Here is a 17,175-nt window from a genome sequence, read left to right as displayed (position 1 = left end):
TCTGGCTTCTTGTTGCCTTTAGCCAATGGGGTCAGAGTTCAATCATTCAGCAGAGCCATGCCAATACCCTTCACTGCTGCCATGGCAGGTGGTATAAAGTGCACATACTCAGGCAGTAAAGGTGCCAGTCAAGAACCTGTACTAGTCCATGCTGAATTTCTTTTTCCCTGGATCTCTGACCCTGAACTTACTTTGGCTGTTTGTCCTCCTCACATCACAAGCACTTGGTTTATGGTCCAATCAGTGGTTGGAAATCTTCACCCTCTTTCACTCACTAGAATCCTGGCTGTTCATGTGGGCAGCTGCCCTCTTAATTCAGCCTATGACCCTTGTGGAAGTATGGGCAATGTTGTATCTCCATTTTTGTTTTAGTCTGAGGGTTTAATAAAGATCTCATAGGCCATTTTTCAAGAAGTAGCCCATGCCACACTTCAGCCATTCTTGTATGGCCCAAGAATTTTGGAAAGAGGCAGGAATCTGGCAATGCTCTGTTACATATGCAACAAGATAGCTCTTGGGATATCTGACACCAACCTCCAAAACCAGGCATTGATGATCACAGATAAGTTGAACAATGATGGAGTAGGAATCTTTTCTGTTGGTGAACTGTGCAAATTAATGGTAAGGTGCTCTGAAAGCAATATGGATGCAGTCTACAGGGGTCTGCACCCGACAGAAGCCAGTGACAGTTGAAAATACCCTGCACAGGCTTTAACTCTCCTTGTTCCAGAAGAAACATAATACTGGTGTCATTTGGGGAAAGTTTCATGTCCTGGAGGATTGAGAGATACCACCCATAATACCATCAGAAATAGTCATAGAAATAGCCCAATCACCCCTTCAAGCTTATTTGGCCATTCAAGAAGATCAAGGTTGATCTGACATTCCTCACATCCACTTTCCTGCCTCGTTTCCTGTTACCCTCGATTTCCCTGACTGATCAAGAATCTATCTAGCTCAGCCTTAAAAATACATGAAGATTCTGTCCCCACAGCTCTTTGTGGAAAAGAGTTCCAAAGACAGGTCCCCACTACTCCTTGAAATTGCCCATTTGGGTAGTTAGCATTTTCACCTAATCGTTAGTTCATGTGTTGTGAAAATGTCAACAACATGGAAACTTATGACCTTGGTCTTTCCAATAATAGTCAGTTAGTTTAGTTGGCTGTATGACTGGTTTGTGATGAAATATGATGTGAACAGTGTGAATTCAATTCCTATACTGGCTGAAATTAGCATGAAGGATTTTACTTCTCAATCTCTCCCCTTGCCTGATATGTGGTGACCTTCAGGTTGAACCACCACCAGTCTCTCTCTTTCTCTTTCTAATGAGAGAGCAGCCCTCTGGTCCAGGAGGGCTATGTGGTCTTTCTAATCAAATGTTTTCTTCTTCAAATTAGCGCATCTATCTGCATTTGGTGCTTCTGTAACGTAGGCTTTCTGGCTGCATTGTTTTTAGTCTTATTGAAAAATTGGCAGCAAACTCACATGATTTCTGCTCAGGTTTTGAAACTTAGGTTGGTGAATCTAATAATTTAGAGATGTGTGTTGACTTTTTTGTAACTTTAGTCTGGATTTTTACTGTTGTTATTACTCATCCCTCAACTTTTAAACAAATTTAACTCTTTCAGTCCTGCCCACAACTGGATTTAACTGGCCTTTTTTTTTACTGCAGTACTGCCTTTTAGAAAGCTGGTGAATGTTAGTCTGCACTTTTTTAAAACTTCCCAAACACCTTTATGACATCATCAGCTAGCCACGCAATTTTGGACTATAGGTGTGATGGCAACGATTTTGCTTCTGCATGATTCACTCAGTTTTTCTTTGGCACTAATTCAGGTTGATTTTCCTCAGTCTCATTTAACATTACATCCATTTAAATGATTTCAGTGTTATCCACTGACATCTGATGCCAACCATTTTATTTCATCTGGCTCCCACGATGCAAAATAATCAACTATTTTGGATGCAAAATGTAGGAATTTCATCCACTGAATTTCTTTTTATCGTCCGCGTAGCTAGTGGGCTGTTACATCAGCACCAGAATTCAATGCTGCAAGAAATGATGAGTCCACATAATAATTGGTTTCCAGCTTGTGACAAGTAATGTAGTAACCAAGCTATTACACTTTGAAATGTAACAGTAAAATGGCCTGTAAGGCTCACAGGCAAGTAAAGACTGGCTACTTAAAGGTAGACCACAGAGTATCTTATACTAAATTGTTCGGCCTTAAGTAGGAGCTTAGTTGGTTGTAAGCCTGGTCTATGATGCAAAGTGATGCCAATAGTATGGGTTCAATTCCCACTTTGGCTGAGATTACCATGAATTACTCTCCTTGTCAACCTCTCCCCTTGCCTCAGGTGTGGTAACTTTTGGGTTAAACCACTATTCTAATGAGGGAGCAGGACTATGATGTTTCTCAGGCCTTCTGTCATGGGTGTTTGTCTTGGTTTGCACCCCTGGAAACAACCTTTAATGCAGAGTGTCCGCATCACAGAGCAGCTCGGGATGAATTTGAACAAAAACTAATGCATCTCATGACGGGTATGGATAGGATAAATAGACAAAGTCTTTTCCCTGGGGTGGGGAGTCTAGAACTAGAGGGTATGGATTCAGGGTGAAAGGGAAAAGATATAAAAGACACCTAAGGGGCAACTTTTTTATGCAGGGGGTGGTACATGTATGGAAAGAGCTGCCAGAGGAAGTGGTGGAGGCTAGTACAATTGCAACATTTAAAAGGCATCTGGATGGGTATACGAATAGGAAAAGCTTGGAGGGATATGGACCAGGTGTTGGCAGGTGGGATTAGATTGGGTCGGGATATCTGGTTTGCATGGACAATGTTTAAAAAGGGTGGTAAGGACAAGCCAGGCAACTATAGACAAGTGAGCCTGACGTCGGGGGTGGGCAAGTTGTTGGAGGGAATCCTGAGGGACAGGATGTACATGTATTTGGAAAGGCAAGGACTGATTAGGGATTGTCAGCATGGCTTTGTGCATGGGAAATCATGTCTCACAAATTTGATTGAGTTTTTTGAGGAAGTAACAAAGAGGATTGATGAGGGCAGTGTGTAAATGTGATCTATCTGGACTTCAGTAAGGTGTTCGACAAGGTTCCCCATGGGAGACTGATTAGCAAGGTTAGATCTCACGGAATACAGGGAGAACTAGCCATTTGGATACAGAACTGGCTCAAAGGTAGAAGACAGAGGGTGGTGGTGGAGAGTTGTTTTTCAGACATGGAGGCCTGTGACCAGAGGATCAATGCTGGGTCCTCTACTTTTTGTCATTTACATAAATGATTTGGATGCGAGCATAAGAGGTACAGTTAGTAAGTTTGCAGATGACACCAAAATTGGAGGTGTAATGGACAGCGAAGGTTATCTCAGATTACACCAGGATCTTGACCAGATGGGCCAATGGACTGAGAAGTGGCAAAAGGAGTTTAATTCAGATAAGTGCAAGGTGTTGCATGTTGGGAAAGCAAATCTTAGCAGGACTTCTACATTTAATGGAAAGGTCCTAGGGAGTGTTGCTGAACAAAGAGACCTTGGAGTGCAGGTTCATAGCTCCTTGAAAGTGGAGTCACAGGTAGATAGGATAGTGAAGAAGGCTTTTGGTATGGTTTCTTTTATTGGTCAGAGTATTGAGTACAGGAGTTGGGAGGTCATGTTGCGGCTGTACAGGACATTGGTTAGGCCACTGTTGGAATATTGCGTGCAATTCTGGTCTCCTTCCTATCGGAAAGATGTTGTGAAACTTGAAAGGGTTCAGAGAAGATTTACAAGGATGTTGTCAGGGTTGAAGGATTTGAGGTATAGGGAGAGACTGGACAGGTTGGGACTGTTTTCCCTGGAGCGTCGGAGGCTGAGGGGTAACCTTATAGAGGTTTGCAAAATTATGAGGGGCATGGATTGGGTAAATAGGCAAAGTCTTTTCCCTGGGGTCGTGTAGTCCAGAACTAGAGAGTATAGGTTTAGGGTAAGAGCGGAAAGATATAAAATAGACCTACGAGGCAACCTTTTTATGCAGAGGGTGGTATGTGTATGGAATGAGCTGCCAGAGAAAGTGGTGGAGGTTGGTACAGTTGCAACATTTATGAGGCAATTGGATGGGTATATGAATAGGAAAGTTTGGAGGGATATGGGCCAGGTGCTGGCAGGTGAGACTAGATTAGATTGGAGTATCTGGTCGGCATGGACAAGTTGGACTGAAGGGTCTGTTTCCATGCTGTACATCTCTATGGCTCTAAGTTGGACCGAAGGGTCCGTGTCCGTGCTATACATCTCAATGACTATATCGCGATTCTTCCTTTACAAAGGCACTTTTGATCAAGACCTGGTCAACATTTTTTTCCTCATGACAGCTACCCCAAAGCTGCATGCAGAGGGGCAAAAGTCAAGGCATAAAGGAATTTATCTGATAAGAAGGGCCTTTGTCAGCCTGAAACTTATTGGTCTTATGATATAAAGGGTTATCCTTTGGCAAATGTTGCAAACAGGCACATTGAGGTCCAGCGACATGCTGAGGAATGACTAAAATTTGGGGCAGCCAAACTGAGGCACAATTGGGAAAGGTGCCTAGGGTTTTAAAACCATTTCACACCAAGGCGCTAAAATTTGTAGAATCCCTTAAATTGTATGTCTGAAATTGAATACTCCTGATTTTACAATGTACATTCCAAGTGTTTTGCAGTATCCCTGAACAGAACATTGTGCAGGGAGAAAAGGTTTTCTATTGCGCTTTCAGTAATTTTCAATTTGAAACGTATTGTACTCCGGCAGGTATTATGCCTTGACACGAAATACACGTTAAAATTATTACATTCACATTGAAACACCGAACAGTTGGACGTGCTGTCTGAAGCCAAATTTTTACAGTTTCTGTAATTTTCAAGTCTAGAAGTTTTGCAACGTACTTCTACAAATCTTATGAACGAATCAGATTTTTGGAAAACACCGACCAGCCATTTAGACAGACTCTCACCTCAATAATGAAGGGTGGGAATGAAAACACACAATCTACACCATATTGCGGACCAAAAAAGAAACATGCACCCCGCCCCCTCCAAATCGTAGCATCCCACAAAAAAAATTCACAGCGTTTTTATTTGGAAATGTAACGAGAAGATTGCGAACAAAAGCCAGAGTGCCGTGGACGTGAACATTTTCTTCTTTGACACTGATAAGACAATCCATTAGCTCTGAGCCCGCCTTGTCCGAAACATTTCCGGGTGGGGGAGGGGAAAGGGCAGCTCCTGATATTTGATTGGTTACTTGGTCTGTTCATCAGGATGTATGCTGTGTCGTTTGCCGTTTTCAATTGGTTTCTATTATTGTTCGTCAAGTGACGTCCGGCCTGACCGTTGCCACACGGCCTCATCCCATTTCTCCCAGTCTCGCGATCCTAGCTTGTACCGTTGGCGGCGCCGAATTTGAAATTTTGAATGCAGTTGGGCGCAGTTCGAGATCGTGGAGGCAGCGGCACGAGAAGAGCTTGAAGAAGCAGATTGTTTGACACGGGCTGATTTGGCTGGCGTGTCACTCGGAAAGCATGGACCCGTTCACTGAGGTAAGGGGCTCCGTGTCCCCCGTGTCAGGAACGGGGAGTTTCGGCGGTTGTAATTCAGGGGAGAACGAGAGCATGAGGAGTGTGTGCAAGTTGTCCAGGTCACCTTAATCATGTCAGATCTGTTATTCATCGAGGTTCAGCTGTTGCTGCTGTACCCCGCTCCCGGGATCTTCCAAGGCTCAGCATCCAAAGAGCGACTTTCCGTCATAACTCGCTGCACTTTGTTTCCACGCTGCCACTTGTGTTTTTGGTTACGTGTAAAAAATTACGGGCGAGGACTCTCTCCACACCCCCCACACCCCAAATTTCCTGATGAGAGGTCAAGAAAACGTTAACACAGTTGAAATTAATAAACGCTGTCCGAGTTGCTGAGTTTTATTTCCAGCATTTTTTGTTAAATCAAAATTGTTATCTTTCAATTATGCAGGATGGTATCCTTCACCCCCTCAAAAAGAATCTGTCCTATTAACCAAACAGTAAAAACAAGCTTTCTCTTGGTTTTAAGATAAACCAGTGGGCGAGACAGTTATGTCAATTCAATTTTGTTTTCGTTAATTTTGCTTCAACTTTCTCCCCATTGCCTTGTTTTGAAAGGCTTTCAGAATGATACGTGGCACATTTCAGAATTGTGATACCTGCTCGCTCTATTATAACGCGCGTTTCGTCAACACAAAACCAATGTAACGCGATTGACGAATTGGCATTGTTTCTACAGCACGAAACTTTGCGTTGGCTGTAACCGCGTTTCCAACACCAACACTTTTAGCACTGTTTCTAAAGCGCGATTTTCTATAACGCGGGGTTGTACAAGAACAATCCATCGTGTCATAGGAGAACTGATTTTCGTATGTAGTATCAGAGGGAGTGATTATTGCTTGGCAACGTTGCTCCTTTGTAACTTGGACGAGTGAGTTGCCTTTGACGATTAGCTGTACCTGTAATCAGAACTGAACACCCTTAATCCTGTTTTTCTCTTGTCGCAGATGCTGACTGAGCTGCCAGTTTCTAACATTTGCTGTAATTGTTCTGATCTTTCTTATTTGTTATTCTTCTAAACCTCCTCTATTTGAAATGCTACTTGAGTTTATACGTAATCTGTTTGGAATGCTTTCCACTGAGTTCACATTCCTCCAACCTCCAATCTGTGCCCGCCTTTTTATAACGCAGAAAAGAAGTAAGGAACTATTCAGATAAAATCAGTAGGAATAGAGTACCTTTATGAATGCGTGACTATTTCTAATTAGGACTTGGAGACAACATCTTTTAATTCCGTAAACTAAAAGTATTAATTTGTTTAAAGCTTCATAGAAATTTTAAAAAAAACTTAAACTTGACTTTGAAACTGATCAGCTGATGTGCTGTATAGTAAGGAGCTGCTTGTGAGATTGTCATAATTTCCTTACATGGATAGAGGGTAAATATGGGATCACAATTTGGTTTATACTTTGGGTCAAACAGAAACTTCAGTAATGCCTTGTGTCTGTGTATGACTGGGATCTTATCCAGAAGAGGTAATTTGAAACAAAAAAAATTATTGAGGCTATTCTACATTACAATTTTTAACTAACTTACTGATACTGTAGGAAAGAGAAGCTAGTTTGAACATAAACAGTTTATTTGATTGCCAATCTGATAGCATACCAGTTTTTAATTTACTGTTAGACATGTGGCATGTATTAGAGCAATTTAAAAACTAAAATACAGATATCTGAAAAGGTAGAAAAGTGCTTCAATCAATTTTGACAATAGACATTTGGCTCTACTCTGGCTATATTTATTCTTCCAAATGTTTTCTAAACAAAATAGAAAAAGCAAATCAGCTATAGTATTTTCAGTTAAATTTTGCTTCCTTTATTCACTTTATTTGTACAACAATGATTTGCAATACAACAACCATTTTATTAATTGGCAGCTATGGGATCAGGGTGTACAGGTTGATCAAATATTTCATTTTGAGCAAGAGGTTCACATAATCAATGCAAAAACATACATGACATAATAAAAATGTAACGCAGGGGTATGCACATCACTGTTTTAATGAAACATTTTTTTCAATTAAATGCTAACCCTACAGCAATTCTTTCAACTTGAGTTTACTGTATGTAGCAACAAAATCTACAATTCTGATGTAAAGCTACAAATTAAAACCTTGTTTGCTATGCATTTATGTTAGCACATCTAAACAATTGGTCTCAAAGCTTGTAATGCTTTAAACTTAAACACCTAGAAACATGTGAAGTTTCTCATCTGTAGCTGTATCTACAGTGAAACTTAATTTTGAGGAATAGTTAAGAAAATGTACCTGTCATTATGAATACGTTGCGGCAGGACATATAAATATATGTTTGACTTATTACTTCTGAAGAAAAAATATTTTTGTTGGAGTTAGAGCTTTCAGCTGAAATCATAAAATGTTCCACTTTAAGTCTTCATAATTTTCAAACTTTGTGTGATGTAAAGGAGAAGCAAAACTGACAAGTTTCCTCAAAATTAGAATGGGGGAAACAGAACCAGCTTGCAACTTTAAACTAACAACTATTCTCTTGAGAGTCATGTCCCAGTATTTGTTTCGAGGTTTAGTGCTTTGGTACCAGTGGTTGGATTAGCAGGCTGTTACTAGTGGGGTACAATAAGGGTCAAGGCTTGAGTTCCAGCTATTCACAAGCTATTATCAATAATTTGGATGCTGGGACCAAGTATTTCCAAGTTTGCAGATGACATGCAACTAAGTGGGAATGTATATTGCAAGGATAAACCAGAGGCTTCAAGAGGATTTCAACAGCTTGTGTGAGTGATGGGACACATGGAAGATGGAATATGAATATGAATACATGTGAGGTCATCAGTTGATGACAACCTGAGGTGCAGGTTATTTCTTAAATGATAAGGGACTGGGAAGTGATCATGTCTAAAAGGACTTGAACAGCCTTCTTCTTAAGTTACTGAAAGGTAATATGCAATGCAGTAAACAATTAGAAAGCTTAAAACTATGTTGTCTTTGATAGCAAGAGGATTTGAGTACAGAGCAAAGTTATTTTGCTTCAGTAATGCTATAGAATGTTGTTGTGAATGCTTCTCATGTATCGCATAGATTTTTGGCTCTCGATGTTTTGAAGTCATGGACAGGGTAATAGCATTAGGGAACTTCCTCCTAACTGACTGCAGTGGTGCAAGAAAGCAACTCGCCACCACTTTCCCAAGGGTAATTGGGGATGGTCAATAATTAGTCTCAGCAGCGATACTTACATTCTGGGAATGAGTATTTAAAAAGGTAAATGCAGAAAGGATGTTTCTCTAACTTTGAGTCTGCAGTATAAAGGGAAACCATTTAGGCCTGAGGTGAGGAGGGATTTCTTCACTCAGATGATGGTGAATCATTGGAATTATCTAACCGGAGTGCAGTGGAAGCTCTGATCACTAAAGTTCAAGACTAAGATCAATGGAATTCTAGTTAGAAATGACATCAAGGGATATGGGGATAATTTGGGAAAATAGTATTGATGAAGGTGATTAGCCACAATCTTGAATGGCTGAGCAGGTTTGAGGGCTGAATGGCCCAGTCCTGCTTCTTTATTGCTGTCTATAAAGAAAAGTTGCCTAGGTGTTAACTATGAATTATCTCTTTTTAACTTCAGATTACTCCTGCCAGTTGTAACCCAGTGATAAACAGCTCAAAATACTTTCCATGGGTACAACCCAATCGAGAAAAAACAAAAATGTACTTGAAAAACATACAACAATCATAAGAAAAGTATGGGCGTTTTACGTGCCTTTTGCAGTATTGAATTTTTGATGAAACTTTTGTGGTTTTATGCACAACACTTTTAAAAAGTAATAATTTAACAAGTATTTGGGAGAAAAATATATAATGTAATATCTATCCTGGAATGCTATATATCCATTCCTGCAGAATGATCATTATTATTCTTTCATCTCCCTGCCTCTGTTGAATATTTTTAATCTAAAGATGCATCTTAAGAACCAAGAACCCTTTAACTCTAGTAGATTAAATATAATACTTTTTAATCTACCCTGAATTTAGATTGAGACCTGACCATATGTTATATCAAAGCATATCTTATTTCCTATTATTTCCACCCCTTGCTATTTCTTGTAAACTGGCTGTTGATAGCACTGCAAATTTTGTTTCCTGAGATTTTCATTGTCCAGATGTACAGAATAGATATACTTTCTGATAAGTAAATATGTTAGGCTTTGAGAAATACCTCTGGTCAGGGCTTTTGCAATTACAGGACTGTAGCTAGCAGGGTTTTCCCCTTGTCTTAGACCAGGCCATTACTGGATACTTTTGTACAGAAATATTTTACTACTTTACATGCATATATTACTTCTAGAAGCTTCTTGTAAACCATTCAATAGGTTTAATTTTATTTCCATTGCACAAATTTAGTACTAATTTATCTACTCCTTATCAAATTTTATTCGTGTTTCCCTTCCAAAAATGGCCATGGTTCAATGAGTGCTGGTTGTGCTCAACTGCTGTAATTTGCTGTTTTCTATTCAATCTTTGTTTCAATGAATTCTAGCTGAAGCTGTTCTGGCTTCACCTGCAATCTACGATTTCTATGTAAGTCCAGCAGATAGAGGGGGAGCATTTGTTCGTTTTAACGTTTTTTAATTAACAAAATGACATTGAGCCCAATTATAACGGTCATCCTGCCATACTTAGACTGCTATCACAGTCAGGGGTCAGACTTGTAGTCCACATGGTTTACCTATATTTTGGCTTTCCTGATTATGTTGTAATATCAGTGAGTTGTAATTTTTATAATTTGTTTTCTCTTTCTTCTTTCTGTTCTAACTTTTTGGGTAAAGAAGTAGTAATTTCATTTCAAAACATCTTGTATTTCCAGTAATAGTATCTTTGAGATATAATTGTGAATTAAAGGCCACATAAAAACTAAGATACTACTTCAATCTTTAAGGGGCAGGAGACACTGTTGCAAATGAAACATTTCAATTCACACATCTCTGTCGCCCAGTAGTTTGAATTGATGGGGCAGTGCATCAGTTACTCCGATAGAATTTGAACTTTGAGTCACATGCCAAATTGTGCATATTTGAGAAATGAGATTCAGCTGCTTTAACAAAATATTGTGTTGCAGTGCTGATTAGTAGACTTGGTATGTGTTTCAAGATATACAAATTCTATGAAGGCAGCTGATTGTTAACTGCCAAATTGCACAGTTGGAAAGTTTCAAATATCAACTTGGACGTTTCAGAAGTGTTTTTACCTATACTTTGTACCTTTTGAGAGTATAAGAGTCATTAATAAAGGATTAGTAACTAGTAACAGGTTCATGAAAAGCATCTTTACTCCAATATTGCAGACAATGTGGAGCTTGCTAACACACTGGAAATGACTAAGCGAATTAAAAAAGTACGTGAGGGAGAAAATAATAGGATATGTTGATAAAATGCTCAGAAATGGTAACATTCAACTAACTAATTTAACGAGCCTCTCTGACCATTTTTCTTTGCTGACAAGTTCGTCATTAGATTCTTGGGATTGCCGTCTGTTGATCCTGAAGTTAATTTTTACCTTGAGCTGGTCTTCTATAATTTTCCAAATTTCTTTTAGGACACGAAAACAGTTTTAGTACGTGAAGAGTTTCAAATATAACAGGTTGTCATCAAATAGATTCTAAGCCAGTTAGATAATATACCTCTTAAGATGGTCATGTGATATTATGACAACTAACATTACCACTACCTCTGCCTCCCTACCTGTATACCGTAGTGCCAGTGGACTGGTAATCTAGTGGTTCTGAGCATATGGATTAGAATCCACCTTGGCAAATGGTGAAACTTGAATTCAATAAAAAGCTAGCCTATTGATGACTGTGAAATCATTATTGTTTGTTGTAAATATCCATCAGTCTGACTAATGTTGCTTAGTGAAGGAAAAAAATCAGCTGATATTATCTGGTCTGGACTGCATATGACTCCAGATCTACTGTTCAGGAAAAGGGAAACCGAAATCTATTATGTAAAAAATGTTGCTAATAGTCTACATTTGACCTTGTACTGTGATCTCAGGGAGCTTTAAAGCTATGCTTTAAGAGCCTTCCAATTAGTCTGCCAAGCTCAGCCCTCAGTATCTGAAATATCTGTTTTTTTAAAATTATCTAATTGAAATTCAAGTTTGCTGATGTATGCAGTCCTGGGTTTCTTAGACAGTTGTTTCATGACCAGAGGAAGAGTAGGACTCTAGGCTGAATTGGCAGTCTTTCTCAGACCCTCATCTGTGGTTTTTAAAAAAAAGTTGCTAGATGGTAAGAAGCTTATGTTTTGCAAGAAAGAAAACTACTGGGCCCAGCTCTCTGAGGAAGTGATCAATTAGTCACCTCTGGGCAGCTGTGACTCTCTTGAAATGGTATTTAATGTCTTTTGGATTAATCAAAACTACCTGACTGCATGTGTGGATGGAGGAGCAAAGCAACGCCTCCACATTTTTGTGTATTGTTAATAAACACCATATTTGCTCCTTTTTGCTGTGGGTTCATTTTCAGAAATTGGAACTCAAAAACTTGGTTTTGGTGAGCACCTTTTTGGTTTGCCTTTCATGGGATTTGAAAGAAAGGAAAAGGTGTAAATCAAACAATATCTTGTTGTCTTGGGCTTAACTGGAGAAAAGTAACCATAATTGAAATTCACCTCCACTCCAAGTTTCAGTCAGATCCTGGATGATCTTCTATTTCAAGTCCCAGAACCTACTCTATCGCCACTATTTGTCTTTTTTTAAATCTATCATTCTGTTATAAGTATGTTCAGTGAACATCCATATCCTCCTGAGTGGCAACTAACAAATGCTGCCAAGTACTGTTTTTATGTCTTATTTTGAACTTTACTATTATCCTTTCCGTATCCCTCATTTTATTACTCTAATTTGAGATATAAATTGGTAAGTGATTTGATTTGACTATATTTTCAGCATTTTTAATCTGGCATAATTTTTCTAGTTTTGCTCTAAATTCAGAGACAGAATGTTTTATTTTCTACAATAAAACGTCTTGTGATAAAGCAAACTTGCTTTTATGAATATAAGTTGATGTGCGTTAGAAGATCGACAGGAACTGGAAGTTCTGGATGATATCCTACATTGGAGCATGCATGCATGTATCCATTGATGCCACTTAGTCTTTTTGGTGCCAACATGATACAATAAAAACGACATTGAAGGCAGCCAGATATGCTTTTGTATTTCAAAAGCAAATACTTTATATATAGGAAATTTAAACTTTAAAAGCAAAATATGCAGGAACTATTCAGTTTGTTAGAGATCTGTGGCATGATAATATAGCTTGATGACCTTTTCATCTGAGATTACTTTTCACTTATTTTCACAGCATATAACTACTTGTAGTATAAATAACATTGATAATGAAATTACTATATTTTTGGAGAATTTACTAATACTCACCAAGCTATAGTAAATAAGTGACTTGACCAATGATGTGATTTTATACTTGTAATTCCTGATGTGCTTGAAAATGGTTTTTCAAACCCATATTCATGCTTTCGCCTAGCACATCTTGACTTTAGAAATAATGCAGTTTTTGTGCTTCACTTGTCTTTCCTCAATAAAAGCTTATTGTTTTAATTGAATGAAGTGATGCAATTTTTTGCTCAGTGTTTACATTATGTAATCTGTGATTTTTATACAAGACTGTGGACAATACCAAGAATTGTTACCTATTCTAGAAATTACTTGAGCGGACTCGGGCTCGGCGGGAGAATCTGCAGAAGAAGATGGCTGAGAGGCCCACGGCAGCTGCTCGACAAATTGTAAAAAGATCCAGGGAACCTTTGTCTGAGGCTAGCAATCAACCATTGGAAGTTACTGAGGAAGGTAAAAGATTTCTTACTGTGTTTGGTTCTGACCAAAAAATGTTCTATAGTACCCAAGTGAATAGAAACAGTAATCTTCTATTATGAAGAAGCAATAATATTTCTTATTGAGCTAGGTGTCCCACATACCTGGTGTTTGTGAACGCATATCTAGCCATATATCTAAAATTTAAATAAACTAAAATAAACTAAAATGTGATCTTTGAAGATGTTTTCCATATTATATGCATGCCATTGCCTGAACTGCTGAAAGAAGGCTTGATTTTAATGCACTTGAATTGAGGTGGTATTAATCTCCACCTGATATTTATATATGTAATTATGAAAATGTTGATTTAAAATTGAAGTTGTGATGTGTGAAGGAAGGCAAACACAGAATGACGTTTAACCTGAGATGGTATTCAGGCTTACTAAAGGGCTGACCGTTTAATCTTAAAAGGACTAATTTTACCTAAATAAAGGAATAATTAAACACATTGGGGTAGAGTTCCAGCAAAATTGGTCTATTCAGGACAAAGTTGGCTGAGCCAGCTCAAAACATCATTAAGTTAAGTAGAATAGAGGGCATTAGAGGGCAAAATGTCGGCAACTGGGGTTAGGTCACATTTGGGATGTCTGTTCAGTGTAAATGACTCTATAAATTATGCCTATAACTCTGTGTTCAAGCTTCTGCGATCTTTGCTGTTTCATGGCATAGTAGATCTGGCCAATTACCCATGTCATCATTGAATTTCCACCTTTTCTGCACATGAAAGGTTACATTTTTTAAGAACCTGTTGAATTGAGGCACCATCAGAAATAGCTCAGCTCTTAGATTTTCCATCTTGACAATTACAGTTATAAATCTGTGAATGGTTGTGTAGTTCTTAAACCATTTTTTGATGATATTAACTGTGGCTACTCACAGGTTGAGTACTGCACACTAATCAATTAATTTTTAATAATTTCTTTAGGGTGCAACTTTGCTCACTGAGCTGTAGGTTTGATATCCAGACGGTTCATTACCTGGCTCGGTAACATCATCAGTGGCGACCTCCAAGTGAAGTGAAGCTCTTGTCTCCTGCTTTTTATTTATATGGTTGTCCTGGATGGGGTTCCTGGGATTTGTGGTGATGTCATTGCCTGTTCATTTTCTGAGGGGTTGATAGATGGTATCTAGATCTGTGTGTTTGTTTATGGCGTTGTGGTTGGAGTGCCAGGTCTCTAGGAATTCTCTGGCATGTCTTTGCTTAGCCCGTCCAGGATAGATGTGTTGTCCCAGTCGAATTGGTGGTTTTTTTTTCATCCGTGTGTAGGGCTACGAGGGAGAGAGGGTCGTGTCTTTTTGTGGCTAGCTGGTGTTCGTGTATCCTGGTGGCTAACTTTCTTCCTGTTTGTCCTACGTAGTGTTGTGGCAGTACTTGCATGGAATTTTGTAGATGACGTTGGTTTTGTCCATCGGTTGTACTGAGTCTTTTAAGTTTGTTAGTTTTTGTTTGACAGTGTTGGTGAGTTTGTGTGCTACTAGGATTCCGAGGGGCCTTAGTAGTCTGGCTGTCATTTCTGAAACTTCTTTGATTATGGTATGGTGGTTAGAGTTTCTGGCTGTGTTTGGTCTGCTTGTCGTGGTTTGTTCTTGAGGAATCTGCGGACTGTATTTTTTGAGTATCCGTTCTTCTCGAATATGTTGTATAAGTGGTTTTCCTCTGTTTTCCAAAGTTCGTCTGTGCTGTAGTGTGTGGTGGCTCATTGGAATAGTGTTCTGATACAGCTTCGTTTGTGTGTTGGGATGGTTGCTGGTGTAGTTAAGCATTTGGTCAGTGTTTGTCGATTTTCTGTATACGCAGGTTTGTAGTTCTCCGTTGTCCTTTCTTTCGACTGTGACGTCCAGGAATGCGAGTTTGTTGTCTGTTTCTTCCTCCTTGGTGAACTTTATGCCTGTGAGGGTGGTGTTTATGATGATAAATGTCTCTTCTATTTTGTTTCGTTTCGTGATGACAAAGGTGTCATCTATGGGGCGAACCCAGATTTTTTGGTTTGATGATTGGTAGGGCTGTTTGTTCTAGTCTCTGCATTACCGCTTCTGCTACGAATCCTGATAGTTGGTTTGTTTTTAGATTATGTTGTTGAAGGTGAAGTGGGTGGTGAGGCGCAAGTCCACTAGCTTCATGATTTTATTTTAATGAAAATATTAAGCTACAATCTAATTAAGGCACGAGTATAATGATTACACCCAAGTGTAATTGAGGCAGGCTGTTCAATGATACTTCGCTAGGGAATAAGAGGAACATTGTAAAGGAGGGCTGTTCACGTGCAGTGGTACTGTTCCCTGCTGCTGAGCAAGAAGACCTGGATTCAAGAGTCACCCACTCTAGAAGTATGTCTTAATATATCTGGACAAAATGCTTAAAATATCTTGGTGGAACACTTTAATTTAGAGCTGTTGAGATGCATTAATTATATAATGTCTCTACGTCTGGGCCAAAAGGCCTGGCTTCAAATCCCAGAGGTATGTGATATCATGACTGAACAGATTGGTTAAAAATACAATATTGAGCATGCAAGACAAGTAAGAAGCAAAGTAAGATTTTTTTAAAAAATGTATATTAATTAATAAGCACATTGGAAATGATTTAGTGAGAAAATAACCCCCATAAATCCTGTAAGAAAAAAGTGAATGGTGTTTTAAGATACATGCAAGAATATGTCACAGGGCACAGAGCAGTCTTTCTTTTTGTTTTTTTTTTGTCTAGCCACCGAGATGAGGTATAACATATGAAGATAGTCACTGATAAGAATCTTCAAAGATATAAACATTCTGGACATTCACAAGAAAAGACCTGAAAACATTTGTGGGCGGCACGGTGGCATAGTGGTTAGCACTGATGCCTCGTAGTGCCAGAGACCCGGGTTCAATTCCCGCCTCAGGCGACTGTGTGGAGTTTGCACTTTCTCCCCGTGTCTGGGTGCTCCAGTTTCCTCCCACAGTCCAAAAATGTGTAGGTTAGATGAATTGGCTATGCTAAATTGCCCCTAGTGTTAGGTGTAGGGGAATGGGTCTGGGTGGGTTGTGCTTCGGCAGGTCGGTGTGGACTTGTTGGGCCGAAGGGCCTGTATCTATACTGTGAGTAATCCAATCTAATCTAATACCCTCCTCAAATAACAATGTTATGATGTTGATCCAGCTGAGAAGGAAGCTTGAAAGAGCTAAGAATAGAAGTTTTTTTTAAAAATGTCACAGATTACTTAAGGAAATGAGGAAAGAAACCTTGATGTATTAATGGTAAATTGAGGCATTTGGTAAGCTACCAATGTTGGGGAAAATAGGTTTTTGTAGTACCTTTTTATTAAACAGGATGATGAATGAGCCACTAGTAATTTTAAGGACTGTTAGTTTTATTTCACTTCCATCTTAAGTAATCAAACTGGATTTGAGTCATAAACTTAAAGGTTAACATTACAAGTATAACTTGGTGGATAGTATCCAAGATGAGTTCAGAAGGGAAAAGGTAGTGAGTTCCATCACAGCTTTGATATAGTAGTGAGCTGTGGTAGCTATGATATTGTACTTAGACTTCGAAACATATTTTTCCAGGTTCTAAATGAAACATGATTACTTGAGGCTAATGCAATGGGTTATTGGGGTACGTACTTTGTGTTGATCAGAAATCAACTGACAAGGAAAAAACAGTTTGCACTCACTGCAGTAGTTGAGTCGATGGAAGGAAAGTTGCAGGAGTTCTAGGGTTTAGTTTT

General features: G+C 39.0%; 1 protein-coding gene across 1 annotated transcript in view; it reads left to right on the top strand.

The window, feature by feature from the left end:
• The first annotated feature begins 5,399 nt into the window (after nucleotides 1–5,399).
• Nucleotides 5,400–17,175, top strand: part of anln (anillin, actin binding protein) — a 102,668-nt gene continuing 90,892 nt past the window's right edge. Inside the window, exons 1-2 of the mRNA XM_072560711.1 lie at nucleotides 5,400–5,568; nucleotides 13,294–13,441. Of these exons, the coding sequence (XP_072416812.1) occupies nucleotides 5,551–5,568; nucleotides 13,294–13,441 (166 nt within the window). The 5' untranslated portion in view covers nucleotides 5,400–5,550. The remainder of the gene's footprint in view (nucleotides 5,569–13,293; nucleotides 13,442–17,175) is intronic.

Source organism: Chiloscyllium punctatum, chromosome 41 (genome assembly GCF_047496795.1).
Source record: "Chiloscyllium punctatum isolate Juve2018m chromosome 41, sChiPun1.3, whole genome shotgun sequence".
Classification (NCBI taxonomy): domain Eukaryota; kingdom Metazoa; phylum Chordata; class Chondrichthyes; order Orectolobiformes; family Hemiscylliidae; genus Chiloscyllium; species Chiloscyllium punctatum.
This window is presented reverse-complemented; position numbering and strand designations above follow the sequence as displayed.